General features: G+C 37.4%; 1 protein-coding gene across 1 annotated transcript in view; it reads right to left on the reverse strand.

Annotated features, from left to right (window-relative positions):
• Positions 1-23,191, reverse strand: part of lamc3 (laminin, gamma 3) — a 134,521-nt gene that overhangs the window by 95,490 nt on the left and 15,840 nt on the right. Inside the window, exons 3-4 of the mRNA XM_006796809.3 lie at positions 12,144-12,274; positions 7,742-7,908 (exon numbers count right to left, since the gene is read on the reverse strand). Of these exons, the coding sequence (XP_006796872.2) occupies positions 7,742-7,908; positions 12,144-12,274 (298 nt within the window). The remainder of the gene's footprint in view (positions 1-7,741; positions 7,909-12,143; positions 12,275-23,191) is intronic.

Raw genomic sequence — 23,191 nt, forward strand, 5'->3', positions numbered from 1 at the left:
TGTTGCAGAACACACTGCAGAGAGGGACCGAAATCCCTGCAGGCACAATGATTTCTCATTTTTACATTTAATTTGCTGGATGAATGAGATGTCCTGCCAAGAGAATATAGAAAAGCAGCAGTGATAAAGCAGCCGAGGCGGAGTCATGCTTCACATACTGTATATGTATAAGACTTTTAGCGTACTACATGGGACCTGGCCCACACGTGGTGATGGTCATCATGTCATGACCACCACCATCATCTCAGCTTATCCAAAGTAGTGATGGTGATTATTATTTTTGTTATTAAGTCTGTATTTCTTTACAGGAGTCCTCCAAAGTCTCATCTCTAACATAATAATGCCATAATTCTCACTATCTACTTTCCTTCTTGCCAAAAGAATGTGTAATGACACACTCTACAGTAATACATACAAAACTGGGACAGGCAATTTCATACATGTTTTAATCTTTAATGTGTTTTGAGGTTCAATGCAGCAAGGCCTCATAAATGTGTTTTATATTGCATTTACTTTCAGGAAATATGCTTATTTGTTCTCTTGGCAAGAGTTAGACATTAAGGAGCCATCAATTTTTCATCTAAGCTTAAATATGAGACTAGAGCTCACTACACCCAACTTCAACATGACATTAAACCACAAACTGATGTTTTTTGGGTTTGTTTTTTTCAGATAGATTTGTGCCACTGATCAGACAAATTAAGTGAATTGCTGTTTGTGTTTGGACAAAGTCAGTCTGGCTTTTTCCCCCTGCTTCCTGTCTTGGTTGGATTGTATATTTATCCCAAGGTTGATTGATTTTGATTTTTCAAGTGAAAAATTGCACTCTTTCCTATCTAACTCAGCAAGAAAGCAAACAAACATATTCCCGGAAACAGTGCCTTTAAGAGTATGCTAAACCAGTGTGATGGTTTGGTGTATAAAATGATATAAAATATAAAAATTTCAACTTAGAAGCCATCATGTTTCGCTGCTGTGAGTTATACTGCTATGATACTAATGTTTGCTTAGTAGCTAAACATTCTATAAATCATTTTAAACCTTTTAAATATGTTGAAGGTCTTTGGGACGTTGATTTCTCTCTTCCCCTTAGAGTCATTTACTTATATTATAAAACCACCGTTTAGCATAATGATGAGCCATGCTGAATAACATAAAAGGCTCGCTCACCCCTGGTTTTCAGCCGGGTTTTAGGGACAGCAGGAGCAGCTGGTCCATGGACCTTAGCGATCTTGAGGGAACATATGGAGTTAAGTGATCAGTATGGTGGCAGTGATCCATTAAAAGTTTAAAAAACAAATAATAAAATCTTAGAATGGATCCAGAACTGAACTGGGAGCTAGTGGAAAGATGCCAGGACGGGGGAAATGTTGTCTCGTTTGTAGGTTCCGGCTAAAAGACGAGCTGAAGCACTTTGGTCTGGGCGTTAAGGGAAGCTTTGCTAAGGCCAATATAGAGCGCAGTGCAATCGTCCAAGGGGCATTATGACAGAAGTTGAATAAGACGTTCAAAGATTTTACAGGATAAAGTGGATTTGATTCTTTATGAAAGTCTCAAATGATAAAAACTAGCTTTAATAACAGAATTCATCTGCTTATCTAGTATAAAATCACAGTCCAGTTTGATACCAAGGTTAGTCACATATGACTGCAGGGGGACCAGGTCCAAGAGACGAGGAATCACAAACACCACTGGGTCTGAAAACAACGATCTCAGTCTTACTTTCATTAAAATTCCAAAAAATTAGGCCATCCATGCTTTGATATCTTTCAGACACTTCAGTAGTAATGTAGGACAGCTGACATTTCTTTATATATGATTTGTTTATTTTTAATGATTTGCTCTTTTAATTTCTCTGTCCTTTTATTATGTCTATAGGGAAGGACCACCATTACTTATCTCTACCATCCAAAATATATTAAATTTAAATTATCTCAACATATTAGCACAGCTGTGGCACAGGGTTTCATTTCAGCTGCTGAAAAATAGGAATAAAGCTTGTTCTGCTGTGGTCAGTGCTGTTCTGACTTGTTGTGGCCTGTAGGTAGTTAAGTTTACTTATGATGTAATGGAAAATAACTGTGATGTGTCCTCAATCATGTGCCAGTTGAGGTGAAAAAGTCTCAACGTAAATAAACTGGACAGAGTTTTAGAGGGAAAAAGTTTTCAAATTTATCTGACACTGGTCACAGAGTCATTGGGATGTAATGGGTTGTAGTGTGAAATAAGTATAGTACCATTCTGTACTGGTTGATGGTTTGGTGTTGATTGGACTGAGTTGGAAGTCTTGTCAGATAATGCAATACCTATTTTGAACTCAAAAAGCTCACACAAGAACTCCTTAGGTGTAGATATTTTTTTTTACTTTTGGTGCACACAAAGAGGAAACTGCATTGACTGAATTTGATGGGATATTTTTCTTCCACTGTACAAATCCCAAATGTTATAAATTTCTACAAAACCATATGAACAATATGAGATCTGATTGTGTTACTGTATGTGTAATAAATATTATAACTATTTCTCAGACTCTTCACATTGTTTCGTATGTCTGTATCAAAGAGTGAACATTTTCCAGTTAATAAATGACTAGACTACTTATTTAAAGAAATTACCAAAAGAAAAAATTTTGACATGTGACCATACATTTAATATAACAGGATTATATAGCTGTATGCAAAAGAAGTAATATAATCAAAGCAGCAAACACACATTTACTTTTTCCTTTTATCATTTATTTAAACTTTATCATACTTGTACTTTATTTAACTTCATGAGCTTGGGATGAAGAGAAGGTAAATGTCAAATTCAAAGGTTTTTATATGCTAACAAAGAATTTATTGAAATATTTCTATTAAAGTCTTTTTGGGATTCTTTTCCTTTAATGTTTCACATGCTAACTGAGACCTAGCACTTGCGATTTGTCTGAGCATCATACAGTCTGACCTATGAGTGAACTTGCTGTGACACCCACTCCTGGGTAGATTGTGACACTATATTGACACACATCTAAATGCTCCTGAAAGCAATTTGACAAAACCTTTTACACAGTTGCACAAACTTACTGATGATCAGTTAATCAACTGCATTTGATTATTAACAGCTGGGTACTGCTTACTCTCTTAATTCTTATGGAACTGTAGATGCTTTCTAGAATTTTGCATGTTCTAAGAAACTGCAGACTAAGTAAGTGTCTTGGTATTGAATATTCTACACCAGCTTATCATCATTTTCAGCTTAGTGTGAAATTAATGTTAGAAACATTTCTCAACCTGCAACTGCTGATGATGATCTTGACCTGGCTACTTTAAAGCAAGCTAATTTCATGAACATTTAGCAGCTGGGTTTTCAATATTAAATGTTGATATTTATGTAGGTTTTACGCTAACGTTGTTGATGCTAATACCGTAATAAAACCTTATTAATGCTAAATAGCATGATTATTACTGGGTGCTACCCAACCATCTTTTTTCACAGCAGGAGTTTAGGGGGCAGAAATAAAATGTTAAGTATGTGATGTATCTACCTTGTTATGAACCTCACAATAGGTATGCAACAAAATGATCACAGTATACAAGCTACAACGGGATCAGCAATAAATCAGTGGTTTAAAAAAAGGGATTTAAAGCATGTACCTACTGGAACAGCCTCAGGCTAAGCCACTTCCAACATCAAGCAAACAACAAAAAATGGTGAAGGCCCAAAGCAACCTGCCCAGGCTATAAATGATTTCAGTCTCAGAGGGGCAGAATCTTGATGAGAATGACGTTCCATTGCACTCCAGATACACACAGACACACACACACACACACACACACACACACACACACAGAGCAAACTGTAGCAAAAGGGTTTGTGTTATTTCTCCACACCTATAGATCAAAAAAAAAACCGCCAGATGAGAGAAAAACTAAACAAAATACAGTCTGAATTCAAGTTTGTATAAAAAACCAAACTAATGTTAAAATTACTCAAAAACACACAGAGTCACGTTCGCATAATATTGAAAAAACTCCAGCCACCTAAAGCTTCCATTTACCACCTGCTATTGCTGTTCAGATAAGAACAACAGCAAAGACAGCGGTAATAATCGCAAGATTGTCACACTTTTCTTCCTTTTCTTCTTTTAAATGAGGCTCTAAATCTGAAACTCCCCAAACATTGTGCCCTGTAAAGATCATAAATTACGACTGATGGAACTGTGACAGTTTTTTTTATGTTTTTATGGCTGAAATAAAGCTAAGAAGATAAAACAGATGCTTTTCTGTTAATCTGCAAAACAGAAACTAGTCATCTTATTAACAAACCATTTATTTTAATCAGCCTGCTGATATTACTGCGAGCCGTAATTCTATGTCAACCATGATCATCGTCACATGGTATTACAAAAAAAAAAAGGGTAACCATACTCTATCTTTAAAACACGATGGGTAATGTGTCAAGTGTCATTTTATGTGGGAAGATTATGCAAATTTTCCCGATTGACCAAAGCATTGTGCTGACACAATCCATCCAGGGTCAGCACTGGGTTATTTGGAATGACTGTACTTGTGCTTATTCGTGTTGTTTTAAGCATTCTGGTAAATGTGGGTAATCATTTACTTAACACTGCAGTGCTTGTGCTGAAATGGAAAGCCTTTGAGGAATCTGATCCTTCATTCAAACCCATTGCGTGTGCTCACAAACAAACACTGCAATGATTAAGAGACAAATTTAATAAATTGGATTTTCTGGGATGATCATATATGATATGAAGCTACAAGTTAATTATTGAAAAGTGAGCAGTAGCTTAAGTTTTAAATCTCTGTAATATGATTTATTATATGCAGCAAAAGACGTGACTGCAGAAAATAGGAAGTTAATTAACTGGGTGTCACTTGGTGTTTGTTTTACAAAATTCATGTTTTGTCTTTATTATTGCCGTATTGTTAGCTTTCAAGAGTTAAAAAATCTTTAAAGGTCTCATCTGGTGCAGTTTATTTTCAGTTCTAAAAGAATATCTGTGTAAAAATATCAATTAAAAGAGATGCTTGACTCACCAGAGTCTTCTGGATGTTTTTTTGTTCATTTTTTCTTAAACTGATGTTGTATAATCTGGGTAGCTAATTTTTAAATGGGCCACAAACATAACTTTAATATCTTTGTGTTACTATGTTTTTGCTCTGTTAGTAGCAGCAGCTGTTGTGTGCTAATCAATTTATATTAAGATAATGAAAACCTTTTACATTAAAGTCTATTGAGGAACAAATTTCTGTTGTTATCATTTTAGCTTTTCTACCTGCTGAATTAGAAAAAGTTGGAAAACTGGCTTACTACCAGTACCACTAGAAAAAACTAATAATCATTTAAAAATCATTTTTGAATAGCAGTCTTTAAACAATGACCACATCAATCACCATCATCATCAATAAAATGATGTGGCACTCTTTCTGCCTGTATGGGTTCCCTCTGCATGCTACAGTTTCCTCTCACTGTCCACACGCGAGACATGCAAGTTAGCTTTACAACTTTTAGGTGTGAATAGGGGTGTAAATGGTTGCCTGCCTCTATAGTATGTGTCAGGTCTTTGGCTGAATGCTGACCCGCAGGGTGTGCCCTATTTCTTGTCCAGTGTCAGCAGGGATAGATTTCAATCCATGGACAGATGGATGGACACATTATACATCCACAATAAATGCAGAAACACGTGTTTAACAAGAATACATCTAAATTCTCTGAAATGATCCATATTGTCAACACATGCCAGTCTACATGTCGCTATGAATGTTTGCAAATCCAAACACTGCCCTTGCTAAGATAATGGGTTGCATGGCTAATAAATTACTAAATATATAGAACACCCAATGCCTGCCAGTGAATCATATCAAAACTTACAGTGTTTTATGTAAAATTATCATAATTGAGGAAAGGACGTTTTTATGTAGTCATAAAACTGGAGATAAAACACTAAATCTTAAACTTTGTACTGCAGCCTATATTATTTTATAGCTCGTATAATAAGGCATGTTTTTTAGTTTATGGGGTAATATATTTTAAAGGAAACTTACCCTGTAAGTCCTTCATTTACAGACTCTAACAAGATTTTGCATCGATGGCCGCATACAACCCACTTTGATCTTAAGTGGGCCGGACAAGTTTAATCCATGAGATATCTCAAAATAAGAAAAAGAAGAGTTATTTCAATAGACTGTCTCAGTTTTTCTACATGATAAAGAAACACTATAGTAAATGAAAGACTCAGCATGAAGCTTTGGGCTTAAACTGTAAGAAATTCATGTGTAAAATTACTGAAACTTCTGATACCTCATTGCCAAGACTGCCCTGTAATCATAAAGTGGCAAGTTTCTGTTCATTCAAAGAAAATTTCCTATTCTTATTATTGATTTAACTGTGTACACACTGTAAAACAAACAGACGTTTCTATAGTACATTGTGAAAAATCAGGAATTTTTCTGTCATTTAATTGTTTATCTATTACTTTATTAATGTAGTATGAATGGCTGTGGGTGAGGTCTTTGTCAGTACAATAAGTTGTTTATGAAAATGCTGTTAACAGTCCAAAATTTATGTCCTCCTTCACATTTTCCACAGCTGTCCAGTGGGCCAGGTTGGAGTCTTTTTTGGGCTGATTCTGGTCCACAGACCTTATGTTTGAACCTCTTCTATTCGACATATGTTTATGTAGACTGTCCAGCCTTTTGATGATGAAGTTTAATAAAATAATATTTTGTCAGAAATTTAGTTTAAACACCAAAAAGCCTGTTTTTTATTGTTTACATGACTCTGTGTATTTAGTGTATGTTGATTTTGATTTGCTGATTGTAATCACAAGTAGTTAAAAGCAGTGATTACTGTTTCGGCATTGGCTGGGGCAAACTCAGTCAAAATGAATCTTTTGCCAGACAGAGATGAACAATTACAATGAGCATTTGGTTTTTTGCACTTTCACATTTTCTGGTGCTTTTATAAGGTGTCTATATTAATGCACAGAATTGATTAAGTTGGGTGCAGAAGTCTATTTAAGATGCCATCTGCTTGGAAGCAAGTGCAAGAGTAATTAGAGCAAGTCTGCTGCTTAATAGAATTCAGGGGGAAAAAAAGAAGGGTTAATCGTCAGCAGGATTCAGCTGGAATGCATGGTCTGACGAGCCAAACCCGATAACACTCAGCTAAATCACATATACAAAAGCAACGGTGGGAGAATTCCTGCAAACATTTGTGCATATGAGCCAAAACTCAAATATACACAAATCTTCCAGGGATCTCTCAGCTGTTTGGCTCTGCAATCAGGCAATTTTAAATACATCAAATTATTTCCTTTACTGGCAACTTTTGCACACAAAAAAAGAAAAAAAGGTCATCTGCGGTGGCAGACGTATTGTTAAATTATGTGTAAAGCTGAGTTCAGCATAATAAAAAATCATTCAGCCTAGAGCGTAATGAAGATCAGTAAAGTTCAGTGATTTCCACGAGGACTTCATGTCAGACTACGAGCTTTTTATCCTCCCCAACAGTGATGAATGGTTGTATTTACTAACTCCCACAATAAAAGACAAAAGGTGCATGTGAAGATATCGAGATTTAAGAAATACTGGGGATTGATGTGAGGTAGCACACTGATGGATTAAATGGGATCTCTGACAGCCTAAGACTGTCATTTGAATTTAACACTGGCCCGTGTATTTTCCAGATGGCTGCACCCAGTGGGTTCACGGTGTCACCCCGGGATCAAGCTACTCACTCAAACACTCATTGGCAGAGTCCCCAGTGGCCCTGGCCCAGGGTCTATCCTGGTAAAAGGGGTGACATCTCTGGCAGTCGGCTCCCACTGTGTGATGCTGGCAGGCGCAGACCAGGTTACCATGTTCTCGCTCAATGCACTCGCTGGCATGGCCGTTACACTTACATCTGGGGGAAACATCGATAGTTAGGTAAAGTCTGCATGTACAAGCTTTCGTTTGTCTCTGTTTTTCCTCCCCTTTTTACTCACACAAATTTGGACACAGTTATGCACACAGTGAATGGATTTGAAGGCGGAAGGAAAGCGGGAAGGTAGTTCCACCGTAAGAAGTTGTCACTTTCTATTATCCTTCACCGATGAAAACGTGGTCTGGAGTGAGGCAGGGCTTTTATTCCCCTTCAGCAACTACACTTTTCAACTGTGTTAATATGCCACTAATAATACACTCACACTCACCCAGTGTATCAGAAACAGCAACAAGTGAGTGCAGTATCTCTAATATTGGTAACGAGTGTTGGTCAAGTTACTTATAAAAAGTAATCAGTAACTAATTACTGATTACTTCCCCCAAAAAGTAATCTCGTTACTTTACTGATTACTTATTTTCAAAAGTAATTAATTACTTAGTTACTTTTTAAAAACACGATTTACAACCTGAATAGGTGATAAAGCGATAGATCTTTCAGCCCAATTCTACTTTTTCTGCATAATCCATCATACAAAATGTAATCAAATGGAAAGTCTCTTTTTAAAACTTGTTTTATTAGTTTTATTCTTTTAACTTTATGCATCAAGAAAAAATGTAATTATATGCAACATTTTCTGACCGGAAGAAATTTGTTTAACATTTAAACCTATTTTCTGTACATTCCAGCACATAAAATAATTTTTTTTGTGTGTGTTTACATTCACTCTTTCAAATACATGCAAGTGAAACACAGCAGAAAATAAATAAAGTCAAAGACTCAGTGGTCCTGTTGCTCTATTTTCACTTGTAAAGCAGGAGTGGCGTAGGCGGAGGTTTACCCTGGTGCAGGTGTGCCGCAGCGGTCAGTTGAAGACTCTGCGAGTTTCTCTGTGAATTTCCCATTACGTTGTAGCGCACTCGCACTGTAGCGCTTGCTTGGAAGTTTAGGGGTTTTTTCGCTGTAAAAAGAAGTTTTCTTCCCACGCACAACGGACACTGATGTTTTTGTCACTTTTTATGGAATCAAACTCAAAATAAGGTCAGTACTTCCACGCTTTAAACGCTGCACCTCATACTCTCTCCCGCACTCGATATATTATACATTGTTGATCAGCACACAACTGTTGTCACGAACGTGGAACTCGTTTACGTCACTGTCATGAGACATTCTCGCAAAAACGGTTTAAGTAAGGCAGTAACGCAGCGTTCCTACGGGAAAGTAATGGTAATCTAACTACCGTTTTTGCAATAGTAATCCCTTACTTTACTCGTTACTTGAAAAAAGTAATCGATTACAGTAACGCTCTGTTGGTAACTGTGTTAGTATGTGCAAAAGCATTAACTCTATGCATATCTTTTTTTAATTTATAAATGAAATTTTGCGTCTCCAGTAATTTTAATAACTTCCAAAATTAAAAGTCAATATTTGTGAGCTAAACGTGATTGTTTAGTTCAGTTTTCATAAGACTGTTATCTGCTAATTTCCTTCCCCTCTGCCTGTGGATTATTTCCTCTGAAGCATGATGACAGCTATGCCTTCCTGTGTGCACTATTTCCTGGCAGTGTCACTGGGTTTGTCAAGTGGTTGTGACAGGGGTACAGGCACTTGTCGCTGAGTGGTAAGCTGTGTCAAATTTAGCCAGCTGTCCCAGAACTAGATGTATGCTTGCCTGAGGCTCACACCCATTCCTTTCCGTTATCTCTGAGGTGCTTCCGATCTACATATTAGACAGCTAGAAGTGAGGTGTGAATATGAGAGTGTTGATCTGAAATATACTGGCAGCATATAATGTGTGCACTTTAAATTTTCTCATAGATATTTAGACATCTGTCTCATGAGTGGGTTGTTTCCAAAATTACTTTATTTTGCTATACTCAAAATATATTCGCTAAATTCTGTCTTCACATTGACAAAGTTAGACCCCAAAGCTTCCTTATATAACTTAAGCATACCCTGCTGACCACTGAGCACCTCCGCTGGAGCAACTGAGGTTAAGGGCCTTTCTTTGATGAGACAGAGGAAAGTGCTGTTTTCTCACTTTCCCGTCCAGGGTCCAAGGTTTTAACTAGCGACCTTCTGGTCGTAAGCTTGTTTTTCTTACCTTGAAGCCACCACAGCTCTTTTTGCACTATTGATATATTGTGGAAAACCTGGAGGACTTTTTAATAGCATCTGGTTTGCTGACTTGACCTGTAGCATGTGGTGTAAAAACACGTGTACTTAAGCAGAAAGCACCAGTATATGGCTAATGGCCATGTGGCTCTCTTACCCACGTGCTGTGACATTGGTGGGTAATTTGTCATCCAGCTGAAAGACCCTAAGTGTTTATGACAGATGTCAGATCAACTTTGCTTTTTTTGTGAGGGCTTCATCTCAGCTGCTTAATCGTTCAGTTCTATCTGCACTGCCAAGGTGCAGCCTGGTCTTTGGTACCATGTCCCCTTTCATTACTATGAGTTATAAACCCAAGGATGTGGAAGGAGAAGTGAGAATTATCCTGGTTTACTTTCATTTGATGGCAACTTGACAGGCAGAAAGCAGGACAGAATATAGGTTCAGCATGTTATCTTGCCATGGTCACACAGAGTCATGGTACAGTAAAAAGAAAGTTCTAAGGTTTCATATATCAGGGCATAGTAAAAATCTTGTTGTTCTTAGTAAACTTTTAGATTTGGCAAATTCAAGCTCAGATGAATAAATACACTGTAAAATGATTTAATTAACAACATTTAAGAATGCAGAAGCAGTGTATGAAAAGTTAAGCACACCCTTACTGCTTTCATAGAAATTAAGAAGGTAAGTAGCAGCCAGTTGTTGCTAATCAAAGGCATTTGATGAATTGATCATCAGCAAAAGCAGAAATTTTGGCAGTTTGTGGGTCCGGAGCATTCAGGTGTGTGTTAACACAACGCTAAGGAGGAAAGACATCAGCTGTGATCTTACAGAAGCAATTGTTGTTGCCCATTAATCTAGGAAGCGTTCAAAGACTATTTCCAAACAATCTTAAGTTCACCATTTTTCAGTGAGAAAGATTTCTACAAGCCCACAACATTCAAAACAGTTGCCAGTCTCCCCAGTAGCAGATGCCCCAACAAATTCACCTCAAGGTCAGACTGTGAAAAGCTTATCTCAGACTCTACAAGCCTCAGTTAGCATGTTAAATGCTAAAGTTCGTGACAAGAAAAAGACTGATGGCTTGATTGGAAAGAGTTGCTAGGAGAAAAGGAACAACACAGCATGGCTTAGGTTTGCAAAGTTGCATCCGAGAAAACCACAGCACCTCTGGAAGACTTCTCATCTAGTCTGTACCAAAAGTGGAGATCTTTGGCCATGATGCACAACACCACATTTAATGAAAACCAAATACAGCATATCTGCACAAACATCTCATTGAAACAGCTGCAGTGTTCCAGGTGGTGGAGGGGTGATGATTTGGGTTTGTTGTGTAGCCATAGGACCTGGACAACTAGCATTCATTGAGTCAACCATGAACTCCTCTGTATACCACGAGTGTTCTAGTGTTAAATGCGACATCTGACAACTTTAGCTTGGCCCGAATTGGATCATACAACAAAACATTAGTACTGACCCTAACAGCAAATCTACATCAGAATGGCTGAAAAAGAAAAAAAATCAAGGTGCAATCAAACTTCAACCCGATTAACTGCTTTGGCAGCAGCTACAGGGAGCTGTGAATAAATGACTACCTAGAAACCTCAGTGAACTGAAACAACATTGTTAAGATGAGTGGACCACAGAAAAGGGTTACTGAATCATGGCATAGATCTAGTTTTTCAAACAGTGCTTCTGCATTTGGTCTAAATTTTGTTAAATGAATAGTGACACGGGATAATAAGTTAGGTGCACTTGTTCATCTGAGGTCGTATTTATTTAATTTGAAGACCTACTAAGAACCAAATGCATTTTATCATGTCCTGATACATAAAACCTTAAAACTGATCAACTTATGATATACTGGGTAAAATCTGTGCTTTGCATGTCCAGCCACCAAACCCATAACACCTCAGCCAGGGAATTAGTTTACTTTAAAACACATTTGGCCATTCGGTACTATATAACTCCCTTAAAAACAGCTACTAGTGAAGTCGAAAATCAAAATTGCTTAAGCAACACTAGTTCCCAACATTTATTATTTCAGAAAGTATCAAGCATGGTGACATTGCTTTGGCACCGCATTTTCTGGTGTCTCTTACCTGCCACCCACAGAGAAATCAGAGATGGCATAGAAGTACGAGCGCAGCACTTTAGCGTCCTTGAAAAACTCATCTCCAAAGGTGTTAAGCCTGTCCAAAGAGATGAGCAGGTCAGTGGCTGTTACCCATTCCTGGAAAAGAAAAAAAAAGAGGAAATGATACGGGAAGAAGAAAAGATATACAGGGTTAGCCAAAAGGAAAAGAAAAAAAAATAATGTAAGAGAACCATCGTCAGGAAGTCTGCTGGCTGCTGCCACTCTTGGTGACACAAGAAAGCAGACAAGAAGGTTGGCAAGAGAAAAAAAACACACTGGGCTTCAGTTGAAAGGGGTAAAAGAGTGAGATATATAAAACAGCAAATGTTGACAGCAAAGAAAAGAGAGGAAGTTGGAAAGAAGATATGGTCAAGAAAACTACAGTGTAACATCAGAGGGAGCGCAGATATGATGGGGAGATAATGAGTATGGTGTAAGAAATTGAGTTAATGTCACAAAGAGGGCTGAAGAAAAAGGGGATTAATGGAGAATAAAGCTGAAATATGAAAAAAAACATGAGAAAAGAGACAACATTGCAGCACTGCTTCAGTATAATGGATGGCACTTGGCAAAGCTCCCACCACTGATATGATTTAAGCTCTTCTGTTTGAGACTACTGCAAAGGTACAGGCAGGATGAAGCAAGAGTGGGAAAAGAAGGTAAAGAGGGATAACACAAACAGTGGAAAAGCTAACGGGAAGTACAATAGAGGGTGCAAGATAAAAGCGAGGCCAGGTAAAGAGAGAGCAAATGACGTTTTCTTTTTCTTTTTTTAACAGAACAACTTTAAAACAAATAGCTGGAGAGAAACTTTCTTTTTGTTTCTTGGCTACTTTGGGACTCTGTGGGATCCCTGAGAAAGCCTGTCATGCTTAATGTTTTGAAGCTTCTCCCCAGAGATGTCTTTGAAGTCTGGCAATGGGAGACAAGGAGATTGGAGCGGATGAGCCTCAGACTAAAAACATGTGTGAAGAGTTCATTCATTCATTTTTTTTAATCTCATGTACCATGCATTTTACCATGCATGCACCCCTTACCACATAGTACATTACTCTGACAATTTTAGACAATTAAACATAAAACTGTGTCATTTACAAATGCCTTGTTATCAAATTCTGAAGTGAACGTTATACTTTCATGACTAAATTACGGAAAATCTTTACAGACATGTATGCTTTACTGTGGATGTATCATTCAAATTTTCTGTAGTGCTGGAGCAGGTTTAACATATGATTGACATGTGCACCAACAACAGCTAAAGGTATGTTCTAGGGGTGCAACAATACTCGTGTCGATATTGAACCGTTCGATACAGTGCTTTTGGTTTGGTACGCATATGTATCTAACAATACAAAATTTTTTATTTATTTTTTCAACTTTTCTTCTGACGATGCTGTCTGTGTTGAGAGCTCAGTGGATCTGCGTTCGACTACTCCGCCTAGGCTGCACTGAGCACAGCGCAAGCTAGCAAGACAGAAGCTAAGCTCATTGCAACATGGCAAATTGAACCTCCCCCACCCTCATTCAGATCTGGCCTTTGGAACTATTTTGGTCTTCATGTGAAGTATGACCCTGAAGGTAAGCGTGTCATGGACAAAAGTAAAACAGTATGTCGGATGTGCCACGCAATGCTCAATTACATGGGTGGGAACTACTGCGTTAGCACAGTTTGCTCGTTAACGTGTTGACGCCGTCCAGCCCCACGCACGGGGCGATCCGCGGTATCTCGTTAACGGAGATTTGCCATGTTGTGGCGTTAACGTCATTTCAGATTTACGCTGACAGCACTAGTGGGAACACAATGAATATGACTGCACATTTACGCCGACATCATCCTAGTGCAAAGACAAGTGGAAGCAGACAAAAACAACAAGCATGCATGCTACAAACTTTAGCCGAGTCATTTAGACAGCCGTTAGCACATGATTCTCCTTATGGGGACCTGATATGTTTAATATGCTGCTGAGAATATAGCCCAGAAGAAGCATATAGTATAGCTTTTATTTTGGAAAGAGCCATTTCTCTGTAATAAACTCTCTTTTCCAAAGATGAGTGATTTCTCGATCAGATAGATTTTTTTTTTATTACTTTGCAAAACTGTACTTTTGAGTTAAAATATATATATTTATAATTTTAATAAATGACAAATTAAAAAAGCATGAACATTTTTTTTGTATCGAAAAAATATCAAACCGTGACACCAAAGTACCGAACCGAACCGTGAATTTTGTGTATCATTGCACCCCTAGTATGTTCCTAACTGTAGGTTGCTTTTTAGTGTTAATTTGCATATGCTGCCAACAACAGTACTTTTTATTCTTTGAGTCTGTGTGGAATCATGGTTTTGGGGAGACCTAGTAAGTAGCAAGACTTACTACTAAGCTCTTTTGACCATTTTTGGCTTCTTCTGGCAACATGATAGCGTCATGTATACTATAGTCACAAATCTTTACACATGTGCACCGATTATGCACAGAACATGGGTGTGGCTTGAGGTTTTCCATGGTGTACCAAATGGCACATATACACATTGGTTGATCAGAAAAGTAGCCATGCTGTTGACTGACTGAATATGGAAAAGAATGAAATATTAATATTGTAATTTTATAAATTGTACCTTTCTGTTGCTTTTTCCTCAACTGTTTCATAAATGGATGGCTCAATATATTTTCAGTAGGTTGTTCTCTTATAATTTTGGTGATCTGGCCAGCCCTGACTACACTGGTTTTAAAATGAGTTTTGCATTCTCTGTATTAAAAGATCTGCGGACTGAAGAGTCTCTACGAGTATAAAAAAATGGCTCCAAAAACACTTGATTGGAATCAATATAGTATCAGTGCACATTGAGAAAATTTCTATTCCTCTGCCTCTTCATAGTTAGCATGTAAAAAAACCAGAGTAAGGTATTAGTCATGGTTCAGCAGAAGAAAATGGTTAATTGGGAGATAGTGAGAAATGGAAAAAAAAAGGTGACATGCCTGAACCCTCTAAGGCTCTCTTCACAGGTACCTTCTCTGATGTTTCTTAGCTTAAAATAGCCTGAGCAGCACTGCAGTAAAAGTTTAGAACTAAATTATCTTTAGAGGAGCTGCTTCTGGGGGGCTTTCGTATGCTGTCAGCAGGTCCAGCATCCTCCTATTTCAAAGGAGACAATCTTGGGATTTAAACCACCTGCGTGGTTAGTGCCTCCAGATCCAAGAGACATACTGCTGTGGCATCAAGTGGTCACAGTCCACATTTTGAAGCATCTGGTGTGAATGCATTGCACATGCTCCTGATTGATTTTGCAATAAATGGTCTCAGTATGACTACCATACGTGGGTCAGCTGTGTCAGTAAACGCTATAAAGAGGACTATTTCAACTGGGGTCAGCAAAGTGCAACTTTTGGTAAAGAATGTAAAAACCTGTAATTAACATTTCCTTTTTTAATATTCTTTTTTTTTATTTTCTTCTAATTAGAGCAACCAACTGAAGGTTGTAACTGACAACTCAGAATTGCATCTGTCACCAGGCGAGGACAAACTCATTCGCCTCTTGCCTGAAACGTCTCTTCATGTCTCTATATCTTGTCTTCATATGCTCCTTTCCGCCAGTATTATCGTTCTAGTACACTTCAGATTTTCCATAGGGTTCTGTGCTTTTGCAACCTATTGAGGATATTTGGTAGTAAGAGTAACTAAAATGTAGCAGAACTGCGTGTATGCTATTGTTCTGAGACTTGCTTTATCGATTTTTGCCCCTGCTTGACTCGGCTCTACAGGCTAATGTGCTTTGGGATGACGCTTTATGACCTTGATGCATTGAGAACACAGATGCTCATTCTTCACTTTGCAGTACGCTCCCTGAATATGACTATATTTTCATCCATGGCTTCTGAGAGGAGCTGGGAGCACAAAGGATCAGATATGACAGAATATCACACATCCTCTGCAATATGCTTACAAAATGTCTTTGAATTGTCATCTTTTTCTACTTTGTCATCCATGCTACGCTTGTCTAGAGTTGGCTTATCTCATGGGTGTGATGCCTTCATAATGTCCTTGTAATGGAAAAAAAACCCCTCCCTGATGCACAGCTGACGAAAAAAATGTAAAAAAGGCCACATACATAAATGAAAAGTCTTTGAGTCTGTTGTTCGAAACACTATTTATAGCATCTTGCACATTTTCTGTCACAAGGAAAAGATTTATTTTTCTTGACTTACACTCAAAATAGTTGAAGGCTTCCTTAATGAAAACTGATGCTGAGAGTTTTCAAGCATGCTATTGTTTGTTTAAGGCTGCGGGGATAGCAATGCTAAACCCCACAGCAGAAAGAGAAACTGGTCATCTGCTGCTAATTTATCCACAAATAGGATCTATAGTTTGTTGTTTTAATGCTTTAGGTCTGTTTTTGTCAAGTGGCAACCTCTAGGCTGAAAAACATTTACAATAAAAATGCACACATTAAAAGAAAAAAGAAAAAAAGCTTTTGCCACTAGCTTTCATTTCCCCCATTGCTGGAGCAGAGCTGGGTTCAGCTGAGAATTAGCTACTAGTTCTGTGCTTGGCGTCACCTGAGCTAATTTGAGATATGCAAGTGAAATGTTAGTGGTGCTGGTGCCTGTTGTTGCATTTGAATGCAATTATCTGTCAAATAATATAGCTTTCTATGGGGTTAACTGTACTAAAAGGCCATCCAAGAAGCCTGTGCTTCAGCTATTTGTTTGTTATTTAGCTGTAATTAGGATTAGTCAGTATCTTTGTGACGCTCCTACTTTACATAGTCTATAGATGCACTCTGTTTCGCAATCTTGCTAGCATTATCTGATAACTTAGATAAATATGACTCCAAAAAAAGAAAAATGAAAGACAAAAAAACAGCATCCATAAAGGCAAAGTTAAGGCTTCACAATGACAGGTATCAAAACTGAATGGTGACAGCACAGGACATACTGCCATATTTTATATACAGTCTACTGTGGGGAAACATTTTTATGTGATCAAGACTTTAGGGGCTACTGGACCAGCCGCTTTGTTAAATTAATAAGTAAATGATTAACACTACTTAACAGTCATTTATACTGAAACACATGCCTTTGCTACAGAAGGGCCAGGCTGGTATTTCAGTGATTTTAAATCCCAGCCTCCAACTCAACACACTCATAAATGATCAAATGCTTAAATTAATTCTTAGCATTTTAAAATTCTAACACACATTAAAAGCAAATACGCTTCCATTTATCAGAGTACACGACCATTATTATACGGAAGAGTAATTAGTAATGCTCGGTAGAACAGTGTTAATTGTGTAAGAAAAAAAAAAAGCAGATATAGTTCTAAATATCACTTAGTCTACTGAAAGGAAGCGGTTTCTCAGGGTTAATTAGTAGTCAGCCCAAAACTTATTATTTGTGCAAAGCACAGCAAAAGCTTAATTAACTTTGATTCTCACTCCCTTGAAATTTTAGTCCACAATGCTACAATGATGCTGACTTAGGCTCTGGCGTGTGAGTGGCAAAGAGCCAGTCCTTTGTCTAAGACAATAAGCGTGTAATGATCAAATGGGCAGGTTCACAGAGATGCATTTGACCGCACATAGCAAAGTTGTTTTTCATTATTATTATCATTCCACACACAGCTTTAAAATGCATCTTTGCTCAGGGGCTTACAACCTTCACCCTCACCTCTAAAATCTCTCTGGTCTTTTCTCCCTCCTTTTTTCCTCCACTTGTCTTCCTCTCTCCCTTCTCCCGTCTTCTTTCCCTGTTTCCTTGAACTCTGAAGCCTCTGGCTGCAGGCAGTGACAGGAAAGGGAGCAGTGTCCCTCATTCCAAAGTTAATAACTTTTTAATTTAATTGCTTAAGTTCACTGTGCCCTCAATATGTATTTTTCCCCTTTTACTCATTGGCATTCAATGCCGGAGCTCCAATTTGCCACACAGCTTTCTAGAGTGTAAGAGAGAGAGAGACAGCGAGACACTGAAGGAGAGGGGATGGACTGGTGGCAGGGGAGACAGACAAACCGTTTTAATGGATGACTGAACAAATTAAATTTGAATTCATACAGCAGCTTTCATCTTCTGCATGATTATTGAAAAAAAAAGAGCTTTACAAACTTGACAACAAGGCTCTCTTTGAAGTAAGCCGTTACTTTAGGAGGTGAGTGTTATTTATTTCAAATAAAAATCTAAACTAGCAGTGAAAACACAGTCCATTAGATCAATGGTGTTGCAAAGAATGCTGTGTGTTTATATGTGGCATGTACACAAGTAAGACAAAAACACCTGCGCATTTAAACGCCGTCTTAGTTTTTATTTCATTTTGCTTTGACCACTCAAAATTGCAAGAGACACTTTCTAAAAGCAGCAGATGAGGCATGTGAAGTCTCTATATCAAGACCGCACACGCCTCAAAAACCGAGGCACAAGTAGCAATAGTGAAAAAGGATTAAGATGCTAATAAAACAGACAGGATGCAATTTCTGTTTTAAGCCTCATGAAAAATGCATAGCTCTGTACAGCCAATGTGCAGAGGAAATGGCACACTGACATGGCGCATAGAAGAAGAGGAATCATTTAATGCTCTGTTGACAGTCTCTTTGTAAAGAGTTTGTTTTCAACCCCTGACACAAGTGCCCAGCCTTTATGAACCTTCCAGGCAAAAGTTTCCTGAGGCCCCCCACTCCCCTTGTCCGGGGACAATTTCCAAGAAAAAAGATACATTATATTTACAATGTATCCCTTTTCTTGAAAACTGTCCTCGGTTGAGATGTCTTCATGGTCCGGTGGTAAAAACAGTGTCAATAAGATAGACATTGTATGGTAGACTATGGCCTATTTTGCACCTCCAGGGTATGCTTTTACTCCATTAGCTGGATCACTGCACATGTTTATAGAAATGCAATGTTGCTACAAACAATTCCGAAAATAACCGGGCAGTATTTGCTCGAGGCATTTACTCTGATTACATCAATGTTATGAAAAACACATTCTGTCTGAGCAATGGCATTAACAAAAGGTACTGAGGCTTGTTTTATAGATATGGTTTTACAGAGGCTAATCACTGATTACATTCATGATTAAATTTTTTTTCTTCTACTTTGCCTGAAGAATGCTCTTACGAGTTTGATTTTCTGGGGGCAGGGGGTAGAAAATAAAGCAAGGTAAAGCCAAGTGGTAAGCTTACTGAAATGCTTATTTTAGATGTATTGCATGCTCCATAAGATTCTGTCACCTACTATATTTTTGATTGAATAAAGTCTGTCCTGCATTTTTCTGTACAGCACCTATCAGGGTTTCAGAGAGACTATAGCCTATCTCAGCTGCCATATGGTGAGAAGACAAGTCGCCACTCTGTCCCAGACATACAGACAACCATTCACTCTCAAGTTAGCGTAACCCAACTCCATGCGTGTTTTTGGACTGTAAAAGCCAGAGTACCCAAAGAGAACCCATGCAATCGGATTTGAACCCAGGACTTTCTTTTTAAACATGCTTTCAGAAGTTTGTAGCGCATGGACAAATTCAAAGTGCAAGCTTTTATTATTTGCCCCATTGAAACCCATTTTAATACACTTTTGAGTATTTTTTAATTTTTTGCTTATGTGGATATACATGTGTATAGCATGTATTTAAGTATTTAGTAAGTTAGTTTAAATGTTTAGCAATAATTACCAAATGAAAAAATTACATAAAGTTTATTTGGTTTTCCAAAAGAAACAGTTGTGATAACAGTAATTCAGGAACATAGTATCCCCATTCAAATTGTAATGCATTTAAGTGGTTATAACCAATATTTAAGTCATAAAAATATAAAGGGCTATTTCTGAATCCCCATCTATCATCCTCTATATGCCTATATGTTGTCAATACATACAATGGCAGTAAGAAACAGTTTTTTAGTAGTTCAATATAGTATTAACATTACGTTCGCCTTCGGATCATTTCATTGACCTTGAAGGAGAGGTCAGAGGTCAGATGTGACATGATTTTAAACCTTTATATGGTACTTTCCATATGCTGACAATACACACCACACTTGTAAGAATCCTAGTTTCTAAATTACAAGGCTTCATGTCGATTTTCAACCAATAAATAATTAAGTTGACCTTAAAGACCTTTGTGCATTTGAGGCTAATTTTAATGGATTACTAACATGTCTCCAAAAGTTGATTCTGTTCATCTGGGCGTAGCATTTTGTGGGAGAAACGTTTCTCCCACAAAACGCTATGTCCAGATGAACAGAATCAACTTTTGGAGATTTACTTTCCTGGATGATTGAGAATGCATCAAGACATTACTAACATGTGCCCACTCTACACCCCTGCAATGTTTTATCAGAATTCATTCTAAACTTTTTGAGCTATCATGTTTACAGATGCACATGTAATCATAGTGTTTACCATGGAAACTTCAATTTTGTCTGAACTAAGAAGTAATAAATACCAGGCCACCCTTTCCTTACTGTTTTTAAGTTATACCTGTAGTTTAGCCGCTTGATTTTTTTAATCACCTACCTCTAACAACTGCATAGCAATTAAAATGTGTGTAGTTTTTTTCTACTACAAATTCCATGAAGAATGTATAATTCTAAGTCTTAACCCTGTGCAGCTCTACAGATGACTTTTGTGTCTAGGGAGACTCTACGCTTTCTTAAACAAGTTGGAATCTTTCAGATGCGAACAATTCTAACCAAGTTGGTGCAACTTCCTTAATCCCAATGCTGTATTCTAAACGTAGCACTGCAATCAAGCAGGACAAGCACAGAGAGTCCATGACAAGATCTTTAGCCTTTACTGGTCCTGTTTTTGTGCTATAATAAAATCTAAAGCCTGTCTGAAATACTTTAAGTAAATCCTTCCCTCTCACATAGTTGATCTTGAAGGATTTTAGAAGTAAAACAAAGGCTGGAAATCTGTACATAACAGGTAAAATGCCTGGTCAGTTAAAGGCTTTTCAATTAATGATTTTATTACTGTCACCTTAAAAACTTGTGGTACATAGTCTATTAATAATCATTTTTCAATTGGCAGATTTTATTTGCTAGTTCAATGGTAAGCCTTAATAGACATGTCTAATAGATATGTTGATGGTTTGGATTAAGTATTTATTGATTTTAGCTCAGAGTGATCAATAGGAGAGAAGCAATCAAAATATCAGATCAGCATTTTCTAAAGCAGCTGTAGTTAATGACACGTCTGTGACATTTGTGGGATGCCTTGGATTTTTTCCCCCTTCCAGTAGTTAACATTGTCACTTTAAAAATGGCTTTTACCTCTGTGCATCAGAAAAAAAGCAGCTTGTAAGCATTCACACCTGTGCTAAAATGTGAATGTTTGAAATTTGTATCCACATATTAATCATAGTCACACAAAGTGTGGTTTAATGAAGAGGCTTTAGGAGATGAAGGACTTCTTTAGAGTGTATGATTTCTTGAGATAGTATTTTGCAAGGCTGCCAGATTCATAGACAACAACAGATGTGCTGTTTATACCGGGTGCATAAAAACAGGATTTCTAATAATACAAGCCCTGCGAGTAGCTGTGAGTTTAGTCTTCTGGCTAATATTTGCTAATATTGATCAAAACAGCTAAAGCTGGTGGGTCATTAATCATCAGTATTACAAGTATTTGTTTAAAATCTGGACACACTCCTTGTCTGGGAAATGTTAACATATGTTAAAAAAGTGTTATAGAGCAAGAAGCAGGGTACACACCTGGAATCGCTAAAGGAGAGCAAAACGTGAGAAGACCATTTTAAAAAGGAAAATCTACTACTAGACTTTAATTTATTTCTGTTTAGTTTGTATACAAATGAATAATGAGTCCCAAAACAAAACTCAGAGACAAAATGCTACCAGACAAAACAAATCGTAAAACGAAACTATGCATTTCCTGATAGTAGTCTTGATTCTGAAAGACAGCTATACAATATTTGTGTTAAATGATGAGAAACTTTAAGGGATTCTTTACAGTGGACATTTCAAATAACATACCTACGTGCATATACGCGCTTCCCTTCCTTGTTCCTGTCTCCTTGCTTTTTACGGCTCTTAATCCTATACTCAATTAAGGCATATTATGGGTTTGTAACTCTAACCACCAACGGTTTTAATGGCTTGTTTTCTTCCTGTTATAATAGTATTAGTAGCTCAAGCGGGAAGTATCATGGCAGCAATAAAGAAACCTGTGCCCCACCATCTTTGTTTTGCTGATTCACTGTGTTGGAAAAAAAGCACTCCTTTGCATTCCACCAGCTTTGATTTAGCATCAAAGAGGATGGCTGATGTGTTTTTGTCTCTGCTCACTGCACCCATCTGTCCCATCACCCTTAAAATAGAGAAGGAATGAGAGATTGAATGAAAGAAATGGTGCAATTGATCTGTCTTTTATTCTAATGGGAGAACAGATCACAGTCAATTATGGGTCTTCTCATCTTGTTGTTTAAAACATGGCGGAGAGTGGATGGGGGGAGGTGGAATGAAGGAGAGCGGGTGTTTGGCAGGTCTGTTGAGAGATTTGCCACCCAATCTATGTATTCTTAGCTTATATTGATCCCGCGCAGCTCTATAATCAGTGGGTCGATGTCCTCCAAAGCATACTGAAATACAGCCAGCAAAACCATTAGTAGTCAGGTTTTAATGTAAGTAACACCTGTATACCGAATACCTAACCCCCCCCCCCCCCAAAAAAAAAAGATCTACATGGCTTTACAGTTTAAATAAAATCATCTTAAGGTTCAAGAGGCTAATGAGAAATGCCAGTAATCCACGTTGTTTGAAAAGGTAATTAAGCCCTTTTTCCAAACAGTGACTGGTATGGTTAAAAAAAAAATAAAAAAAAAAAAATATATATATATATATATATATATATATATATTTATATATTATATATATATATATATATTTATATATTATATATATATATATAATATGCATATAATATATAAATAATATATATAAAGACCTATATATATATATATATATATATATGTATAAAACTGGGTCTTATATATAAGACCCAGTATAGTAAAG

This window comes from Neolamprologus brichardi, chromosome 7 (genome assembly GCF_056152115.1).
Source record: "Neolamprologus brichardi isolate AB-2024 chromosome 7, ASM5615211v1, whole genome shotgun sequence".
NCBI lineage: Eukaryota > Metazoa > Chordata > Actinopteri > Cichliformes > Cichlidae > Neolamprologus > Neolamprologus brichardi.